The sequence below is a fragment of the Bos taurus genome, chromosome 2, assembly GCF_002263795.3.
Source record: "Bos taurus isolate L1 Dominette 01449 registration number 42190680 breed Hereford chromosome 2, ARS-UCD2.0, whole genome shotgun sequence".
Lineage (NCBI taxonomy): Eukaryota > Metazoa > Chordata > Mammalia > Artiodactyla > Bovidae > Bos > Bos taurus.
The window spans coordinates 17,204,171-17,225,805 of NC_037329.1; the positions used below are offsets into that span (position 1 = coordinate 17,204,171).

At 40.0% G+C, this 21,635-nt stretch overlaps 1 protein-coding gene and 1 pseudogene across 7 annotated transcripts in view; one reads left to right on the top strand and one right to left on the bottom strand.

The window, feature by feature from the left end:
* ZNF385B (zinc finger protein 385B) overlaps window positions 1-21,635 on the top strand; it is a 366,359-nt gene that overhangs the window by 128,286 nt on the left and 216,438 nt on the right. The window contains exon 1 of one of the 7 annotated variants that reach the window (XM_015474700.3): window positions 7,017-7,179. Within the exon in view, the coding sequence (XP_015330186.1) occupies window positions 7,170-7,179 (10 nt within the window). The 5' untranslated portion in view covers window positions 7,017-7,169. 7 annotated transcript variants of the gene reach the window in all.
* LOC101906173 (phosphatidylinositol 4-kinase beta-like) lies at window positions 3,029-5,081 on the bottom strand (annotated as a pseudogene).

Consider the following 21,635-nt stretch of genomic DNA (forward strand, 5'->3'; position numbering starts at 1 on the left):
TGGAGCTTGCTCAAACTCACATCCATCGAGTCGGTGATGCCATCCAACCATCTCATCCTCTGTCTTCCCCTTCTCCTCCTGTCTTAAATCTTTCCCAGCATCAGGGTCTTCTGCAATGAGTCAGTTCTTTGTATAAGGTGGCCAAAATATTGGACTTTCAGCCTCAGCATCAATCCTTCCAGTGAATATTCAGGACTGATTTCCTTTAGGATGGACTGGTTGGATCTTCTTGCAGTCCAAGGGCCTCTCAAGAGTCTTCTCCAACAACACAGTTCAAAAACATCTTTTCTTCAGTGCTCAGCTTTCTTTATAGTCAAACTCTCACATCCATACATGACTACTGGAAAAACCATAGCTTTGACTAGATGGACCTTTGTCAGCAAAGTAATGTCTCTGCTTTTTAATATGCTGTCTAGGTTGGTCCTAGCTTTTCTTCCAAAGAGCAAGCGTCTTTTAATTTCATGACTATAGTCACCGTCTGCAGTGATTTTGGAGCCCCCCAAAATAAAGTCTCTCACCATTTCCATTGTTTCCCCATCTATTTGCCATGAAGTGATGGGACCAGATGCCATGACCTTGGTTTTCTGAATGTTGAGTTTTAAGCCAACTTTTTCACTCTCCTGTTTCGCCATCAAGAGGCTTTTTAGTTCCTCTTTGCTTTCTGCTGTAAAGGTGGTGTCATCTGCATATCTGAGGTTATTAATATTTCTCCCAGCAATCTTGATTCCAGCTTGTGCTTCATCTAGCCTGGCATTTCTCATGATGTACTCTGCATATAAGTTAAATAAGCAGGGTGACAACATACATCCTTGATGTATCCTTCCCAATTTGGAACCAGTCTGTTGTTCCATGTCAGGTTCTAACTGTTGCTTCTTGACCTGCATACAGATTTCTTAGGAGGTGGGTAAGGTGGTCTGGTATTCCCATCTCTTTAAGAATTTTCCAGTTTTTTGTGATCCACACAAAGGCTTTGGCCTAATCAATAAATCAGAAATAGACATTTTTCTGAACTCTCTTGCTTTTTCAATGATCCATCGGATGTTGGCAAATTGATCTCTGGCTCCTCTGCCTTCTCTTAATCCAGCTTAAACATTTGGAGGTTCTCTGTTCATGAACTACTGAAGCCTGACTTGGAGAATTTTGAGCTTTACTTTATTAGCATGTGAGATTAGTGCAATTGTACAGTAGTTTGAACATTCTTTGGCATTGCCTTTTTTTGAGATTGGAATGAAAACTGACCTTTTCCAGTCCTGAGACCATTGCTGAGTTTTCCAAATTTGCTGGCATATTGAGTGCAGCACTTTCACAGCATGAGAATTTGATATAGCTCAACTGTGATTCCATCACCTCCACTATCTTTACAACTGGTCACTTTACAGTGACTAGTTTTACAACTAGTGACCAGCTTTAAAACTGGCAACGTAACAGCTGGTCATTTTCATCCTGGTTATTTTATCATTTCTTTCAAATGCTTCACACCACTGGAGGCTTATAGAGATACCCCACTCAGTACTGGGCCAGAGGTTGGAGTCTTATTGGGGATGTGCTACTGCTGCATATTCATCCTTCTTGGTATCTTGCCCTCCTATCAAGCATCACTTGCTTTGTGTCTGGTCAGATGAGCATGCACCTTTGCTTCTGGCTTTTTCTCTTCTGCCTTCACAAAGGACCATTGAGATACGTATGCAGTTTAGTGTTTCAGTTTTTAAAAGTTCCTGTGGGGATAAACTGTCACAGAGGCATCCATACGTAGCTTTACTCATTTAGGCAATACCCAAGGTTTATTGTAATTGATTTAGAATCAAAGGTAGCTTGCTTGCTTTTCAGAAATACATTATTACCACAAACATTTAAGAGTCCTCCAGTATTGCTATTCTTATTAAATTGCTGTTTACTTAGAGGTGAAATGGTCAGTCTTCAGACCAAAGATATTTGAGTCAGTGGATCTCTGGTAGTCCCAGATATATGTGTTTTTAGCAGACATCCTGGGTGGTTCTTTAGGTTTTTCCACACCACATTTTGAATAACAACAACAAAAACCTGCTTTAAATCAACTTATTTTTCATTAATTTGTACATAGCTTCTCCCAAGAGTAATTGTTTTATTTCCAAATAATATCACATGTTATCAAACCTCAGATTTTCTTAATTTTTTTTGACTGTACTCCTTGGCATGTGGAATTTCCCCAACTGCAAATGGAACCCGTGTCTCCTGCAGTGGAAGCATGGAGTCTTACCTACTGGACCACCACGCAAGTCCAGATTGTCCATTCACATCATTACTTTACACATCACTAGGAAAGAAAAAAAATTTTTTTAATAACTAAGGACTTTATTTCAAACAAGAATTAAAAATAAAAAATTGAGAGCTATCTCCCTGGGTGTGGGGAAAGGATCAGGACAAGGGATTCCCCGAGGCTAGGCCAGTATCCTCAGACTAGAGGGGCCATGATCATTCCCTTCCTCACTTCTGGGATGGGGGACCTCAGCAAGTGCAGGACCCTATGCCAAAGCCCACCTACCCAGGAGAACTCGGGCTAGGGCTCAGTCCCTTGGAGGGGACAGTCAGGCAGCAGCATGGCCAAAGGCCAGCCACAGGATCAAGTCCTAAGTACCAAGAACCTACTCTCTTCTCCTTCCTGGGACCCAGATTACATGCAGAGATGGCCTGTGGAAAGATCCTCTCGGACCCTGGTGGGGAGAAGTGAGGCCCCAGCGTCCCCCACATTTATCACTTCTGTCCTCTCGAGGGCAGTGAGTCCTGGAGTCCATCAGGTGGTAATACTGACACAGCTGGGGTGGTGGCAAGGAAGCCCCAATCAGTCTGGACCCCACAGCTGGCTCTCCCCACCCGCCCTGGCAAGCTCTACTGTTACCACATGAGCCTTTGTATGTCTTGCCTTCCATTTCCCTTGGTGGATGGCCAGGTGGGTGGGCCTTCCTGGCTTAGGGTTTCTCCAAGGGCCTTCCCAGGGAGGGTCCCCTGAACCCCCCACCCCTATTCGCGCAGGAGCCTGAGGAGGAGGATGTCACATGATGCTATTGATGAGGCACTGGAAGCTGTCATAGAGTTTGGTGGTAATAGACCGCATGCCGCCGTCCAGCATCTGCTCCACCAGCAGCTGGAGCTGCTCCTCAGTCATGCTCACGTGGAACCTCTCCTTGAGGTTGCGGATGGTGCTGAAACCATGGAAGCAAGGAAGCTGAGAACCTTGCTGCATGATCTCTACGATCTGCACCACCTTAGCCCTGTGTTTCCGAGCTGCGATCAGCCCCTGCAGCATCAACATCTTGTAATAGTTGAACATGTTGCCATCCAGGCCGCCCATCACATCCACAAACCCTGTGGTCAGCTTAAAGGCCGATGTCTCAAAGCCCAGGTTTCAGAGTGAGCTGGATAGGATGAAGCCAAAGTCGACGTGGATGATGTGGCCTTCTGCATCCAACAGGATGTTCCCATTGTGTCTGTCTTTGACCTGTAGCAGGTAGCAGACCAAGCAGTAGCCAGTCCAACTCTGCACAGAATTGCGCTGGGATCTGAGGAATGCCTCTGTGGTGTAACTGCCATGCTCCTGGAAGAAGTAATCAGGCAGGGAGAGCTGTGACTGCTTCCTCACCTGGTGTATGGATGCAGCCTTGACCCACTGGTTCAGTCATGCTGCTGTCGGCCAAAATCACAAGAATCTTATACGGCTTGATCCACAGGGCTACTCGCTCCTGTTCCCAAATGGACTGCAGTTGCTTTTAACACCTGGAAGGCCAACAGCTCCTGCCGAAGGTCATCCCCACACTTGACAATGACTGACAGGAGCCTCCAGTTGGGGAGAAGGCCATAGGGGGAACCCTCTCTAATGCACCACACTTTCTCCTGCCAGGGCTCTTTGAGAGCAACTGCAGAACGGTCTTCTGGGTCTCGTTTGAAGGCTGTGGGGGTGTGAGCCAGCTGCTCCCAAAGGCGCCGTCGGATTTTACCTGCTGCAATGAACACAGACTCCTTGCTTTCCTGGCTGGTGATGCTGTCCACGGAGAACTGGGAGATGTCACAGCTGTTGGTGTGCACTTCAGGGAGCTCCACCTGAAGCTCACCTATGTCATCCACCGGCCAGGCCTCGTCATCGTTGTCATAGTTGGGCACAGTGCTGAAGCTGCCTGCCCGCTGCTCGTGGGTGATGCCTCATTTGGGCAGGTTCTCTACAGATTGGGTGCTTCGAATTCGGTTCTCGGGGATCTGGGCGGGGACCCTAGATCTGTGGTGTCGAAGTTTTCACATTCGAGGACCTCCACATAGATCAGGTGGGGAGCCTTGTCCTTAGAGTTGAGGACGACAGCCTGGGTGTGGGGCACGCAGACCATGTGGTGGTCAAAGTCAGCAGTGGGCAGCCAGACTCGGGCGGGGAGCTTGTGGTTGAGCAGGGAGAGCTCTGAGATCCTCTGCTGTGTCTTCTGCTCCTTGGTGGGGAGCGTGGCCCTCCACTTGCCAATCACCATCAGGGACTTGATGAATTCTCGCTCAGGAGCCAGTCTGATGGGGGAACTGAATGAATTATCAATACTCTCGATGCTGGAGGAGAGCTCCTCATCCTCATTCTCCACTTTAGGGTGGCTGGCTGTTCGTTTCAGGTTGCTGCTGAGATTTATGCTGGTGGTGGCATCTGACTTAGAGCGCTGGTGGGTCCTTTTAGAGGGAGACAGCCCTGTGTCAGAGACTGGGCTCAAGGAGGGCCACTCCCTCTTTTGGTGAGCGGGCTTCAGCTCATCTGAGAGGATCAGCTTCCATAGCTTGGTCCCATGGGAGCCCCCAGCAACAACAACTGTCAATAAACTATGATGCAGAGCTTTAAAGAGATTCCCTCTGGACCTGTGAATTATTCACACTAGCAAATCACATTTAAATTTCTGTTCAGAGGGATTTGGTGATTCCGTCTAGCTTCAGCTGCATTTCTGGGCCTGTGATAGGCAAAACTTCACATGTACCATAGTTTCTTCCACTAGTGATTACCATTCTTATATCCTCTAATGGAATAAATGCTACTTTCCAAGAAAGTCTGAAGTTGCTGTCATTTCTCCAGTAATTAACATCTGCTTCACCAACAACAAATACACACACCACACCTGTTTGTATTTCATCTTTGTATGCAGTGACTTATTTTTAAAATTATAGTGTGCTTTTTAAAGCATTGGTTTAAAAAATTATTTTTAAATGGCAAACTCAACATTTGATATCATTCAAAAATGATATCACTCAACTGAAGAGACAGTATGAACAGCTGTGACCAAGTCCGTGCAGACACTGACACTGCGTGTTGTGGGTGCTGCCCTCTGCATAGCTTCTGTAAGTTGTGATTAATTATAGACACAACCTGATTCAGAGCTGTGAAAATGTGCGGGTGAAGAAGCCCTTGGAATCTATGTAATATAGTAATAAGCAATTCACACTGGAAATGTCTTCATGCTAGATTATAGGATAACATAATGAGCTAAAGCAATGGTTCTCAAAGTGTGGTCCCAGGACCAGAAACTTCAGCATCGCCTGAGAATGTGCTATAATATAAATTCTCAGGCCCCACCCTAGACAGACTGAATCAGAAATTCTAGGGCTTGGGCCAAGCAGTCTGTTTTAACAAGCCCTTCAGGGGATTCTGAAGTCGCTCAAGTGTGACAGCCACTCGGTAAAAGTGAATGGGGTGTCAAGGGCAGGGAGAGAGGCTTCCTTCCACATTTACAGAAAAACATTTATTAGTATAAACATACACACATGCGTACACCTGTCCCTCTTGAAACTTGGTTTACCCCATATGAGAATTTCTATGCATAATCCTTCAGGTCACTACATCCAAATATATATATTTGATATATGCAAGGCCTACATTCTACAATGACCGAAGAACCCCAGATGTTGGTCTGTTGTGTCACCATCATCCTTGACCACCTCTCCTTTCGTCCTCTTTGTTCCTAGATTTGTTTCCTATTTACCTCTTTCTCTGACGCTCATTTTTCTTAAACTTTTCAGCCTATTTTAATCAAAATAAAAGTATCTGATCATGTAAAAGTTGAATCCCAAAATTATCTTTAATAGGGAAATACAGAAACATGAATGAATACCAGGAAAACTTTACTGCTCAAGGATCTGGATCCCAGGAAGGTATACATAGTTTAATTTCTGTCCACTGTCATTATAATATGTAAAAAGAAATATCTGCTGCAGGATAATTTAAAGATAATTGCTAAAATGTGTAATATTTGGATGTATCATTTTATTTTCTACTTCAAAAAGCATAGTCTCAGAAATCACATTCAACTTACTGGCTTTAGTGTTAGCTGGAGTGCAGTGTATTCTTCCTTTGAGGTCACATAGATTTTTCTCCTTTTAAATTGTTAATTCACAGCCAGTAGAAACATAGAAAGAAATGAGATATTCCTTTGTTAAATATGCACTGCAATATCCTTATTGCTTTAAAACTGTAAGGTTTGTTCTCTCAAGAGAAACCTATTTCAGAAATAATTATCTTTGTATTGGAATCAAACAAACAATCCTTTGTGAAACTGAAATCTCATTGGACGCTCAAGCTCATAACACCAAATAATAAAAATATTTGCATTCTCTGATTCTTGATGAGTGATATAATTTTAATACACAGTCTTCCCTAAAAACATGTATATTATACAGAGCTTATTTTGCCTTCTGAATTTCTTTTTAGTTTAGAGTTAAATGTATTTTAAATTAAAAAAAAGCATCGGGGGAAAATTGGGTAGTTCGATTTTTTAAATATGATTTTATAAGCTTGTTTGCATGAGTTTCACTTGTTTCATTTGTTAATTTAGTAGAAAAAGCTCCTCAGAATTTTAAAGAAACAGCATGATCAATTCAAAATTTATATCTCCAACTCCAGTGAAATAACCTACTTTTCCATAATTTTTTTTGGCTCTGTGGGCTGAGGACGCAGCATCTACTGACAGTCTCTGCATTGTTTGTTAAGTTTCCACCAAGGTCCACGGCGAGTGAGTGGAGTCAGTCCAGTACTCCAGCAGGCTTAGGATACAAGGAAGAGTTTGTGAGGGCTCCCGCTCTCACTGTAATAAAACCTGTGGCAGATTAACATACTGCTCAGCTCTTGATACCTTTATTATACAGAGTTTGCAGACTGGCTGAATTGACTACTGCTGAGAAACATGCTTCTAGGTAAGTAACAAGACTTACAAATGGTGTTTTTGTTTGAAAGTGATAGGCAATACATATGGAAGTATACTTGGTTTTAGCTGTAATTTTCCAGATTGGTACAGATTTCATACAGTGCTGAGCAATGCCATGATTAGTATTATCTGTCATCCTAGGATTTGGGATGATGAGGTTTGGCAATTTAGAATAGTGTTGTAAATGTGTGTCTAAGTTAAGGAGGCACTCACGACTCACGTAACTGTATGTTTTTCCTTCTATTAAGATAAGCACAACATTTGGGGGTTTAATCAGTAGTTATTATAGACAACAGAATCTTCATGAACTAAGTGCTAACATGACTTCTGGCTTAAAAATATACTGGACTTCCATATGTTGTTAAAATGCTATGATGAGTCTTCTAGAAAGGGATGATTCTACATGATTATTTTATTAATGTTTAAAATATATAGAAAATGCCTAGATTCTCAGCTATAAAATTAGTTTTAAGTAACAGAACATTGAAAAGGTAAAGTTTGCATGCTGCATCTGTTTAGTAATGTTCATAATTATATCTTATACAGTATATTTTAAAATATAGCATTTGCATGCATTAGTCTTAAGGGAAATCTAGTAAAATCTTTCAAAGATCTGATATAGGAAGCTTTCTCAGAGGAGCATAATTAAGTTAGTAAGAATTTCTAAACTCTAAATTAGTAAGAATTTCATTGGTGGCTACATAAACATTTAAAAAATGTTTTATTGATAAAATACTTTATTGTCAAGTTAATATTGTGAAATACTGGCTGAATTTTGTGGCTTGGATTATTTCTTTGGGAAACAAACATTTTCCTAATAGAATATGTCAGTAAGTGTACAATGAGTAGAGGAATTTTCCAGTTAATAAAGGCTAAACAAACATCTGAAATCTCCAGGAAATTAAGTGAAAACATCTTTTATTGCAGTGGTTATACTTTGACCAGTTGCACACATTACTTCACATGTGAGAACAATTTCAGCCTTTATTTTGGAGCTACTCATACTATCACTATATAGGGATGTTTGATTATCCATTTGGTACATAGTAAGCATAATCATGTTAGTAGTTTAAAAGATAAATTATATTTCTCCTTTGTTGTTCATTTGTTTAAAATATTTAATTACGTCAGTCTGCATGGAGAAGCTTATAATTGATGATGTATATTTAGGTCAATTTTTGCTATAATTTCAAGCCTATTTATTATTCTACTTGGTAACATTGTACTGTTATGAAAAATTACTGGTCTAGGAATTAGGAGACCTAAGTTTGAGTTCTGGCTCATTAACATGGCTCCTAACCACTGTGTATCCTCCTTCATAAAATGATTTCTTAGAGCCTGACTGTTTTTTTGCAATTCCACTTCTGCCTTTCTAGTTTTCATTATCCTGTCTTGTCAGAGACTCTAATACAAAATGTAAAGTATGCTGGAAATTTTAAACAAGGACCATCCTTTCACATGGCCAGTCCTTTCAAATCATAAGGTCCCATGCCATGAATAGGGAATGGGTGATACAGACAATTTAGGACAATAGTCCCAGCCTCTGGGAAGTGTACCTGTGCTTCTGTGAAATAGCCGCCGTTTTGTTTGTCATTTACAAGGGTAAACATATACACAAGTATATGTTTTACAACCCTCAAAGTCAGAAAATTCTAACCAATACCTGTCTTAAAGACATTTATTTTTTTAAAAATGATACTTCATTTGAAATCATCTGCACGAGTAGCTTCTCACATGCAAAATCTCAAAACATACTATACAGCATATTTATTACCTCTTCACTTGCTCAAGATTCCTCCATTTGATTGGATATTAAGTTTGCAGACATGAATCTTTCTGTCATTTCACTGAGATAATTTCACTGTGGCTAAAGTAGCAAAACATGAGCTTCAGATGGCAGAAGTTTGACTTCTTCCCTCACTTGGTAAATGGTTCAAGGAAAATCATCCATCCTTTCTGAACTCATTTTCTCTGAAAATGACAATACAAATGTTTATCTCATAGGATTGCTGGAGGAATTAAATCGGTAGTATTTATAAAGGATCGAGTATAGCATTTTAGCATTGAAGTTGGCAACCAATAAATGGTAGATAATTATTATTGTTTTCTTATTAAACTATCAACCATTGATTTCTATTTCGATTCACCATACTGTCTAGGGTTGCTGAAACTATATAGGTTTTATATAGTTATTTACTGCAGTGCTCCAACAAGACGAGTGAATTATTTTCCTGTGTGAATGTGGAGTCAACCAGACCTCACTCTAAATTATAGTTGTGAGCTATAATTACTTCAATGGTTAAGACCATTTTGGCCTCTGGGAGTGAAAAGTTATATTTGACAGTGCATCTGAAAGAAGTATTTGTGAATTCATCTCTGTCTGCTATTCATACCTGGGTTAAAATGAGCCATGGTGTCAAGAGGTTTCCTTGGAACGTTACACAAACTTTCTTGTTCCTGGCCACGTAGCAGTTGGGAAATATGCAAACAGGCCTGAATGGGACCAAAGAGAAAATTCTTGTCAGGCAGGAAACCTAATGTTTACACATTAATCAATAAGGTGACAGTCACTAAGGTGGCTATGACTAAGATTTCTTGTTTATCATGAATGGAAGCTCGCATCTCTTCTTACAGTCCTTATTTCACATCAACATGTTCAACAGGACTGCACTGAAGCTCAGTGGTGACACAGGCATTCTGGCACCAGAGGCTCTCTATCTCCCCTCCTCTCCCCGACTCCACACCCCTGCCCCCCTGCTCCAGTAAGGGAGGACCCTTACATTCACCTACCAGACTGGCTTTCTGCTTTTCTTTTTTTTTTTTTTTCAGTTTTTTTTTAGTTGAAGGCTAATTACTTTATAATATGGTGTTGGTTTTCACCATGCATTGACATGAATCAGCCACGGGTGTACAGGTGTCCCCCAATACTGAACACCCCACCCACAACCCTCCCTACCCCATCCCTCTGGGTTGTCCCAGAGCCATCAGCTTTGAGTGCCCTGCTTCATGCATCGAACCTGCACGGGTCATCCATTTTACATACAGTAATATACATGTTTCAATGCTATTCTCTCATATCGTCCCACCCTTGCCTTTTCCCACATAGTCCAAAAGTCTGTTCTTTACATCTGTGTCTCTTTTGTTGTCTTGCATGTAAGGTCATCGTTACCGTCTTTCTAAATTCCATATAGATGTGTTGATATACTGCATTGGTGTTTCTCTTTCTGGCTTACTCCACTCTATATAATAGGCTTCAGTTTCATCTACCTCATTAGAACTGACTCAAATGTGTTCTTTTTTATAGTTGAGTAATGTTCCATTGTGTGTATTTACCACAACTTCCTTATCCATTCATCTGCTGGTGGACATCTAGGTTGCTTCCATGTCCTGGCTATTGTAAACCGTGCTGCAGCGAACATGGGGGTACACGTGTCTCTTTCAATTCCGGTTTCCTCAGTGTGTATGCCCAGAAGTGGGATTACTGGGTTGTATGGCAGTCTATTTCAGGTTTTTTAAGGAATCTCCACACTGTTCTCCATAGTGGCTGTACTAGTTTGCATTCCCACCAGCAGTGTAGGAGGGTTCCCTTTTCTTCACACCCTCTCCAGCATTTATTGTTTGTAGACTTTTTGATGGTGGCCATTCTGACCTGCGTGAGATGGTACCTCATTGTGGTTTTGATTTGCATTTCTTTGTTAATGAACAATGTTGAGCATCTTTTCATGTTTGTTGGCCATCTGTATGTCTTCTTTGGAGAAATGTCTGTTTAGTTCTTCAGCCCATTTCTTTGATTGGGTCATTTATTTTTCTTGTATTGAGCTGCTGCTTGTGTATTTTGGAGATTAATTCTTTGTCAGTTGTTTCATTTGCTATTATTTTCTCCCATTCTGAAGGCTGCCTTTACACCTTGCTTTATACCTTCCTGCATTGTGCAAAAGGTTTTAAGTTTAATTAGGTCCCGTTTGTATATTTTTGTGTTTAGTTCAACATTATTCTGGGAGGTGGGTCATAGAGAATCTTGCTGTTATTTATATCAGAGAGTGTTTTGCCTATGTTTTCCTCTAAGTTTTATAGTTTCTGGTCTTAACATTTAGACCTTTAATCCATTTTGAGTTTGTTTTTGTGTATGGTATTAGAAAGTTTTCTAGTTTCATTCTTTTCCAGATGGTTGACCAGTTTTCCCAACAACACTTGTTAAAGGGATTGTCTTTTCTCCATTGTATATTTTGGCTTTCTGTTCTTCTACTCACATTAAGGTATAAATGGCTCAACATAGTCTATGAGTTTGCATTTTAACTCACTGAAAAACTTCAAGCTAAAAATTTAAAACCCTAACCCCATGCAATGCTAAGTAATAACTAGTGGGTTGAAAGATTTGGGATAAACAGATATAACCTCTAGATTAGCCATTCTCACTGCTCGCCAAGGGGCAAAAATTCATTCTCAGAAGCAAAAAAGTAAAAAAAAAAAAAAATTGTACTACTTTTATGAAGTATTAATATAGTACATAAACAGACATGCAGTATATCTGTGGCATTAAAATTTCATGGAGCACCCCATTAAAGATAACATTGTAAAGAAAACTCATTAAACAAGGGCAAAATGAAAAAAAAAAAAGTCTTGAGAAACAGTGCTCTAGGTGAAGATCTCAAAAGACTCCATAAGCCTGTAGAGTGTGAATTTTACTGTATTGTTTTTTTTCTTTTTTCTTTTTTTTTTTTTAGTATAGTGTAACTTATGTCTGGCTTAGTTCAGTTTAGTTGCTCAGTCGTATTCCACTCTTTGCAACCCCATGGACTACAGCACTCCAGGCTTCCCTGTCCAACACCAACCCTCAGAGCTTGCTCAAACTCATGCCCATGGAGTCGGTGATGCCATCCAGTCATCTCATCCTCTGTCGTCCCCTTCTCTTCCCGCCTTCAATCTTGTCCAGCATCAGAGTCTTTTCTAATGACTCAGCTTTTTGTGTCAAGTGGTCAAAGTATTGGAGCTTCAGCTTCAGCCTCAGGCCTTCCAATGAATATTCAGGATTGATTTTCTTTAGGATTAACTGGTTGGATCTCCTTGCAGTTCAAGGGACTCTCAAGAGTCTTTTCCAACACCACAGTTCAAAAGCGTCAATTCTTCAATGACCAGCTTTCTTTATGGTCCAGCTCTCACACCCGTACATGACTAGTAGAAAAATCATAGCTTTGACTATACAGACCTTTGTCGGCAAAGTCTGGCTTAGTACTTATATTTGAAACTAGTATTTATGTTCTAGTAAGTCAAATATGAGAGTTCCAGAAAAACATCTATTTCTGCTTTATTGAGTACGCCAAAGCCTTTGACTGTGTGGATCACAATAAACTGTGGAAAATTCTGAAAGAGATGGAAATACAAGACCACCTGACCTGCCTCTTGAGAAATTTGTATGCAGGTGAGGAAGCAACAGTTAGAACTGGACATGGAACAACAGACTGGTTCCAAATAGGAAAAGGAGTATGTCAAGGCTGTATATTGTCACCCTGCTTATTTAACTTCTATGCAGAGTACATCATGAGAAACGCTGGGCTGGAAGAAGCACAAGCTGGAATCAAGACTGCCGGGAGAAATCTCAATAACTTCAGATATGCAGATGACACCACCCTTATGGCAGAGAGTGAAGAGGAGCTAAAGAGCCTCTTGATGAAGGTGAAAGAGGAGAGTAAAAAAGTTGGCTTAAAACTCAACATTCAGAAGACGAACATCATGGCATCTGGTCCCATCACTTCATTGGAAATAGATGGGGAAACAGTGGAAACAATGTCAGACTTTATTTTTCTGGGCTCCAAAATCACTGCAGTGGTGACTGCAGCCATGAAATGAAAAGACGCTTACTCCTTGGAAGGAAAGTTATGACCAACCTAGATAGTATATTCAAAAGCAGAGACATTACTTTGCCAACAAAGGTCCATCTAGTCAAGGCTATGGTTTTTCCAGCGGTCATGTATGGATGTGAGAGTTGGACTGTGAAGAAGGCTGAGTGCTGAAGAATTGATGCTTTTGAATGGTGGTGTTGGAGAAGACTCTTGAGAGTCCCTTGGACTGCAAGGAGATCCAACCAGTCCATTCTGAAGGAGATCAGCCCTGGGATTTCTTTGGAAGGAATGATACTAAAGCTGAAACTCCAGTACTTTGGCCACTTCATGCGAAGAGTTGACTCCTTGGAAAAAACTCTGATGCTGGGAGGGATTGGGGGCAGGAGAAGAAGGGGACGACAGAGGATGAGATGGCTGGATGGCATCACTGACTCGATGGATATGAGTCTGAGTGAACTCCGGGTGTTGGTGATGGACAGGGAGGCCTGGCGTGCTGTGATTCATGGGGTCGCAAAAAGTCAGACACGACTGAGCTACTGAACTGAACTGAAGTCAAATATGGTTATTTGTTGTAGCTTTTATTCTTTTTAATTATGAAAAAAAATGAAGAGGAAAAGAAAAGAACAAGGTCTTCCTCTGTAATCTGCTTGAAATTTAGCTGAACCAGATCCATTATATTTCTCTGTTAAAACTGTCTTTGTTTCTTCTTACTCATGTTCATTTCTCTGTTTCTTTCCATGGAAATATTTCAAAATAACTTGGAGAATCATCATCAATTATTTTCCATCCCTTCAGGAAGGTTAAAGTGGCCTTGGCCAATGTGAGGAAGTCACACAGGCCAGTCTGGATTTGTTCACTAGCAGGGATATTGTTGAAATTAGATAATGCTTGCCTTGCTGATCACATGCTGTGTTTTGAGCCTTTTGGGGTACTTTAATGGGGTAGGTGGAAATAGGGACAATTTGCTTTGATAATTGACTTGTGCCTAATATATTTGATCTAAGTCTCATGCAAAGGAAGATGGACTATAGTGTATCAATCAAGAAATTCTGATTGAACACTGAAAGTGTAATCAGTTGGTATTTTCAAAAAGAATTGAGCAAGGGACCTGTTTGAACAGGAGTGGTAAAGGTTTAAGGAGTCAACAATAGATGTCAGGGTTCCTGCTGACCAGCTGTAAGTGTCTGCATTCTTGAAGAGGAAGGGGAGGTAATGGAGGTATCTAAATTTGGTGGGCCAAGTTGGAGACAGAAAGGGAGACTGCTCAGTGAGAGTGGTTAGCATAGAAGGAAGCTGCTGCTAGAAAGCACGCAAGGAAGGAATACTCCAGTGTCTCCAATGTCTGACTCTGTTTTTCCCACACAGAATGGGCAACAAATAGAGAAAAGATCTGCAAGCACAGAACAAGCAGTACACATGGTCTTCTGAACTCATTTCAGAACATCTTCCCCACCCAGTATTTAATTTAAACAGCAATTTATGGGAATTTTCCTTTACTGTATCATATTCCTCTGTGCTTTCTTTAATGTTCTAGACATTGATTGGCTTTTAAATTTTTATGTTAACTTGGGATCCTTAATGCACATGTAAATTATTGTGCTGTGCAGCAGTGGTGCACAGGGCTAGGGAGGGACTGAGATCTGTTTGCCCCTAAAAAGAAATAATGCCAACTTGTCATGCTTTTGCATTCCTAATCATGCTTTTTTATGGCCTACTGGTATTCTATAGTGTCAGGAGGCATGTATCACAGCAGTGCACGTTCATAGCAGCTCCAGATCCTTGTTCTGAATTCTATTATTTTCATTCTTCTGTGCATTTAGGAAAGAGATAACCATTACTGTAGCCATTCACCCAATACATTTTTATTGAGCATTTATTATGCTCCTTAAAGGCCCTGAGAATATCAGGATAAGCAAAGGAAAAAAGGTTCCTGCCCTTAAGGAGTGTATGCCTCGGTTATTTTTCTAAACTAACTATTTGAGACCTTAGGAATTCTCTTAAGAATTGTTAATCTTCTGATGCTTTTGGAGGTGGTAATGGGAGACAGTTTCTGGTGCTTTGCTGAACTCTGAACTGTTGAGTTTACCAAGTAAATAAGTGAGGTGTTTATGGTACACTATTTAGTGGTGGTGTTCATACATTTAAAGAATAAATCTGCGTATCTACTATATGCTAGTATATGTAGCAATTGAGAAATTAAGAAAATATCTCAGTGTTCAGAGTACTGCTCATCTAGTGGGAAGCAAATATGCAAATACCTGCAAATGGCACCGTGTCAAGGGCTGTGGGCCTAGCAAACAATTCCACTGTTTTGGATGAGAGTGTCTATGAGAGTTGCCATAATAACCATAACGTCTAGTTTCCTGGCTGCTCAGGCAAGTCCTTTAAAGCCTCTCTGTTAGTAACTTGTGTTTTTATTTATAGAAGTCCCATAGCACTGACTTGTAAAAGCAGCATTTCCCAGAATCCATGGGCACAAACTGTTCAACTCTTTGAAACACACATGAAACAGGTCCAGGCACAGTGTTAACACTGTTTTAGGATAAACCACGTGACTCTGAATTAGGAGGCTTGGTAGAAAGTACAGTTTTAGAGATCACTGAACATGTATTTTATATGAATAGCTTATACCTGTACTCTGGAAAAATACTCATTGAAATTGAAAAATGAAACCACATAATTTTTAAAAAATGCCCTAATAATGGTTGGCTTTATTTTTCTATTTTACCAGTTTAACCTTGGACTCTCTAGCAATATTGGTCATAGCCTTTGTCATGTTTCCAAATCTATACCTTAAAATGCTCGGTCTAAGCCAAGGTTAGCTAATCCTCTAACATGCTGAAAAATAGAAGCTCAGAATTCTAGTTTTAATCTAAGACTGAAACTTTTTCCTGGCAGTACAGTTTTGGCATGCCCAATGAGGCTCTTCCTTTTTTTCTAAATGATTGAAAGAAACACTCCTATGAAACGTTTTTTGTTGTTTCCTAACTCTCTTTTCCCACATTTTTTAAAAATGTCCCCGATAAAGAGAAGAGAAACCAGTGTTAGCCACTTCCCACGAGGAGGACAGTCTTCAGGTTCCCCACAGTATTCACAGGGTGGGTTCATGTCTCAGTTCCTCCTCTAACAGCAGCCTGTGTGGGACCCTGCTGATGCTTTCTCACTTAAAGACCTCGGTGGCCCCTACAGAGCAGCATTCACATCTTCCTTTATTAGCCTATAGATTTAAAGATCATGGTTTATGTGGACTGTATAATATAGTGTGTCCATGAGTTTAGGAAAGAGTATAAACTTAATTTTATAGTATACATTAGCTACATTTAAAAATATTACACTCTGTGCACTTCTCTTCAGCCACATTTAAGGCAATGTACCTATAAGGGAAAGCAATATGCCCAATTATTCATCTAAAAAAGTACAAATATTTTATTTTCTCTATGTTTATAAACTTTTTTGGACTTTTGTTAGTGTGTTTGTTGAGTAGCTTTTTTATTTTTTAAAGATTAACCATTGCATTGCTTTACATTTATTAACAGATGGAGGTCCTTCACCAAAAAACACATTAATGAACATAGTGTTTCAAAATATAACTTACATAATATTTTTTAAAAAGTTGATACTTAAAAATATTAAATCATTATGTTGTATACTGAAAACTAAAATGATATATGTCAATTATATTGCAATAAAATTAATAATAGTTAATAATTGTATCCTGTGTTAGTTACCTAACTTTGCAGAAAACCTGTATAATTTGACCCTTTTGCCAGATTTTCCTGAAATGGTAAAAAAAAAATCTTATGATAAAACATGTACTCTGAAGATACTAAAGTCAAAGTAATTTAAGCAAGTCTGTATCTTTGTTGGATATTATGCAGCTAAATCACTGTGTGTATATTGTGTTTTCATCCTTGAGTAATGTCAGTGGCAAAGGGTAATCAGTAGGCATTGTTTCCAAATGTTTGCCATTTTGATGCTGAAGATCACTGTTATGCTGCTATTTTGCTTTAATCAATTCTTGTTTCTAGGTATGACTTTATCAGTTGTCCAGTGGATTTAATGCCTCTTAACTCTCTAGTAAGACAGGGAAAGGTTTAACTATCAGTCAGGCAAGTCTTGTGCTGTGATGACAGATTAAGTCAAAGAAAATTCGTAATGTTATATAGATAATCACAGAGTTTTTTGTGTCTTGATTTCTCACCTCTCTACTTTATTGATTTGTTTTTCTTCTACTTCTGATAAAGGCAGTGAAATAGCTATCGTGTGTGGAATAAATGTGAGTTACTGATAGAGCCAAAAGACTGAAAGAAGCACAATGTCACTCTCAAAATGACAGCTTGTTACAGGATTCCTCTTTCAACAACAAAACCCCAAAGCCTTTGCACCAAGCTCAAGCAGGAAGGATAGCATGTTGTGCTTTCAGCATTTAGCAGTATCTAGTAGTTGGGCTTTCATTCGTCTTCAAGCATCCCTTATTTTGAATAACGTATGTCACCTTCTCTCATATATGTTATTCTTTGTGAGTGCCCCTGAGTATGTTTTGCTCTTTGTCAAGCAAAACTTCTCTAAAGACAAGTGTCCTGAACTTGGAACTTTGGATTAATGGAGCAAAATATGAATCAGAATTTATCTCTTTTCTAATACTTAAAATATACTCCTTTTTTCCAAAACATATTACATACACATAATCTCTCTGAGTAAGATTTCTCTGCGGCTTCTTTAGTTTTCTGAGTCTTCATAAAGAGGAACTTTGTTACTCTAAGCGTAGTCTACATATTACAGACATAACAGTAAACGCAGACCTTCTATACCTCAAAAAATGATGAAATCATCTATTAGTGAAATGCCTATGTATTTGAGTTTCTGCCTCATGCATTTATTCAGCAATATGCTAATAATTTGGGGAAGGAAATGGCAACCCACTCCAGTTACTCTTGACTCCAGTACTCTTGTCCAAGGAGAATCCCTTGGACAGAGGAGCCTGGTGGACTACATACAGTTCATGGGGTCACAGAGTCAGACGTGACCGAGTGACTGACACACACACACATGCTAATAATTGTCTGCTAGGGACCAGGATTTGTGCTACATACCAAGTCTCCAGTGGTGCCATTTCTTTTCTCTTAGCCTTGCAAAATGGAAAGAAAGGATACTGGTATCTGGAAATGCAAACAGGTATTATGATTAGAATTATGTTTTTAAATTTATTTGGTACTGATTTTACTTAATTAAGCTGAACACTGAGATTTTTTAAAGTAAAACATTACATGGCAAAACAAGAATATAGAAAAGTATGCAATAAAAAGTTGAAAAAAAAAAAATTCCCCAAACCCCTAATCCTGTTCCTTCAAACAAACTTTGCTAAGGGATTTTGTGCTTTGTTTCAGAGTAAAACAAAGCAAAAAACTAAAATAAAACATGCACACACACAAACATATATACGTTTATGTATACATATATGTCTGCATGAACACAAATAGTATCATATGACACATTCTATACCTTAATACTTTTACTTAGTGTTATATCTAGTATGTCTTGTGGTTTTTCCATAGAAGAATTTATATATTTACCTCTTTCTTTCTTTCAAGACAGTTTTTAAATTTTTAAACAAAATCAAATTTACAAAAATTTACAATATAGTACCAAGAACATTTTTTTATCTGATTTCCCTAGAATATCTTACTGTTTATTTACTGTAAAATACTACTACTATATTGGCTTCTCTGGTGACTCAGATGGTAAAGAATCCACCTGCAATGCAGGAGGTGGATTGAAACCAGGTTCAATCGCTGGTTTTGGAAGATCCCCTGGAGAAGGGAATGACTACCGACTCCAGTATTCTTGCCTAGAGAATTTCATGGACAGAGAAGCTTGGCAAGCCACATACAGTCCATAGAGTCACAAATAGTCAGGCATGACTGAGTGACTGGGAAACTCAAATAGATGTACTCCTGTGTCTACTCCTCATATACCATTCAGGTTTTGGCAGTTGTCCTAATATTGTGCTCTGTTTCAACTTTTTTCACTTAATTTAGTTGCCATGAAGATTTGGTCTCCTGTCTGAAATAGTTGGAGGGCTTCCCTGGTGGCTCAGAGGTTAAAGTGTCTGCCTGCAATGCGGGAGACCTGGGTTCAATCCCTGGGTCCGGAAGATCCCCTGGAGAAGGAAATGGCAAACCACGCCAGTATTCTTGCCTGGAGAATCCCATGGACAAAGGAACCTGGTGGGCTACAGTCCATGGGGTCGCAGAGTCGAGCACGACTGAGCGACCTTACTTTCACTTTCTGAAATAGTTGCTCAGTGTTTTTTTGTTTTTTTTAATTTTCAAGATCTGATTCTTTTGAAGATTATTGGCCACTTTGGATTTTCTGATGCTTCCTCTTGATTAACTTCAGGTTCTAGGTCTTGTAAAGGAATATCATGAAATCAATGCTGTCTTCCTCTAATCATGTCCCATCAAGTCTCAGATAATTTTAATTTCTTGCATCAGTGATGATGTTCTTGATAAAATTGGTTCTGTCCAGGCTTTCCTACCATAAAGTACTCTTTTACCTTTTCCAACTAACAAGCCTTTTGTGGGCAGGTGCTTAAAAACCATAAAAAGTTCATTTCTTATCAGATTCTCCATGTACTCTTAGGTATCCATATAGGTCATGGTTTCCTATTTTATCTAGTGAGTTACAGCCCTTACAATCATTTATTTTGATGCTCAGATTATCCCAAATCTGGCCAGAGGTGCTCTTTCAAGCTGACTCCTGTGTCCTTTTGACTTAGGAGATTTGTCATTTTTTTAACACCTCCTTGCTCCCTGGTATAGTAAAATATTTTGGGCTCATCTTATATTCCTTACTCTATCCCTTATGTTAGTCTTTTCTCAAGGAGTTCTGTTCCTTTCCAGTGGAGATTGGTATTAGAAACCCAGATCTGGGTACTAAATGAGCACTGCCTTTGGGGATGTTTCTTCTATCAAGCCCTCTCAGTGGACAGTTCTAAGGACCATATAAATGTACACACACACATACATTTCCATTTATGTTTATATCTCCCCTTTCCTATTTGTAGCTCACGTCTCCAGTGAGAAATTGGCTCTCATCGTTCTTGCTCTATTTACATATCTGATCACTTCCTCTGTGTGTAATCCCTCTCTCGTTGCTGCGCCCACCTTTCCCTCATGCAGATGCCTTCCTCAACCCACCTGGGCTCTGACCTACCACAGGGGGCTGCCAATCATCCCACCCCTACGCTTCCTGCCCATGTGAAAGTCCTCCTCACCCCTGTCACTCCCCGTGACCCGACCTCTACCCCCAGCAGGCTGGGTTCATGCACCAATGTAGATACCATCCTCGCCCACTCAGGCTACCACACTTGGTGCTGGGATGCTGCCATGTGGGAACCTTCATTACCCTACTGGGGCTTGACTTCCCATACTGGATAATCCCCAGCCACAGGAGCCTTGCTCGCCTGTTCTGTTCTGACACCCTGTTCTGAGTTGCAAATTTCCCCCAGTCCCACTCTGATGCAGCATCTACCTTGCCCTGCCCCATCTAATAAAGTTCAAAAAAAATTATTCAAGAAGGTGGAAGAGTAAATTTTTAAAAAAATTATCTTCCAATATTTAAACTTAAATAACTATAAAGGAAGAATAAAAAATGTGAGCACTAAATATTTTAGTTAATATTATAGACTATGTCACCTCTCTTCTCCGAGTCTATCCTTGCTCCTTCCCACCACATCTGTGATTACTGATGCTCTTATCCCATATTTTGTCTCTTTAATGTAGGTAGTCCTTAACTTACAAGCTTGATACAAACATTCATATACCTGAATATCTTCTTCTGGTTTCCTCCATCCCTGGCATCTCCTCAATCACATGTTCTTTCTTGTCTCTGGTATATTGAAAGAAACCTCACTTCAGTACCACAGCCACTAAAGTAGATTATAGTCCTCTTTGATCACCTCTTGTTGATTTAGAGCTCATACACCTACACATATCTACTCACATGACTGTGAGTCAAGAGCATATTTTTGTAATGTACTCATTTCACAAATTGGAGATTGTGATTTTAATTTCGCATGTTAGAGTATGTTTTATTATACCTAATACAGCGCCAGACCCTTAGGCTCAAAGGTCCTAGGGTGTTGCATGAAGCAAGTCGGGGTTTATTTTGGGGTCCTAGGATGAGGATGTGGGCTGTCAGCAGGAGCTCATTTATCAATGCATTTATTCAATGGATATTTATTGAACACCTCCTGTATTCAACCTACTGTTAAGTGTATTTAAAAGGATATGTTACAGGAAGTGGAACCCCTTTTCCAGGGTCTGGGCTTTTGTCTAACACTTGGAAATGAATTGTGTGAGGAGACGCATGAGCTGACAAACCAAGAGCCTTTACTGGGAAGGGGCACCCGGGCGGAGAGCAGTAGGGTAAGGGAACCCAGGAGAACTGTTCTGCCACATGGCTCGCAGTCTCAGATTTTATGGTGATGGGAGTCCAGGCTGTCTTTGGCCAATCATTCTGACTCAGAGTCCTTCCTGGTGGCTCATGCATTGCTTAGCCAAGATGGAAGCCAGCCAGAAGGATTCTGGGAGGTACTAGGACA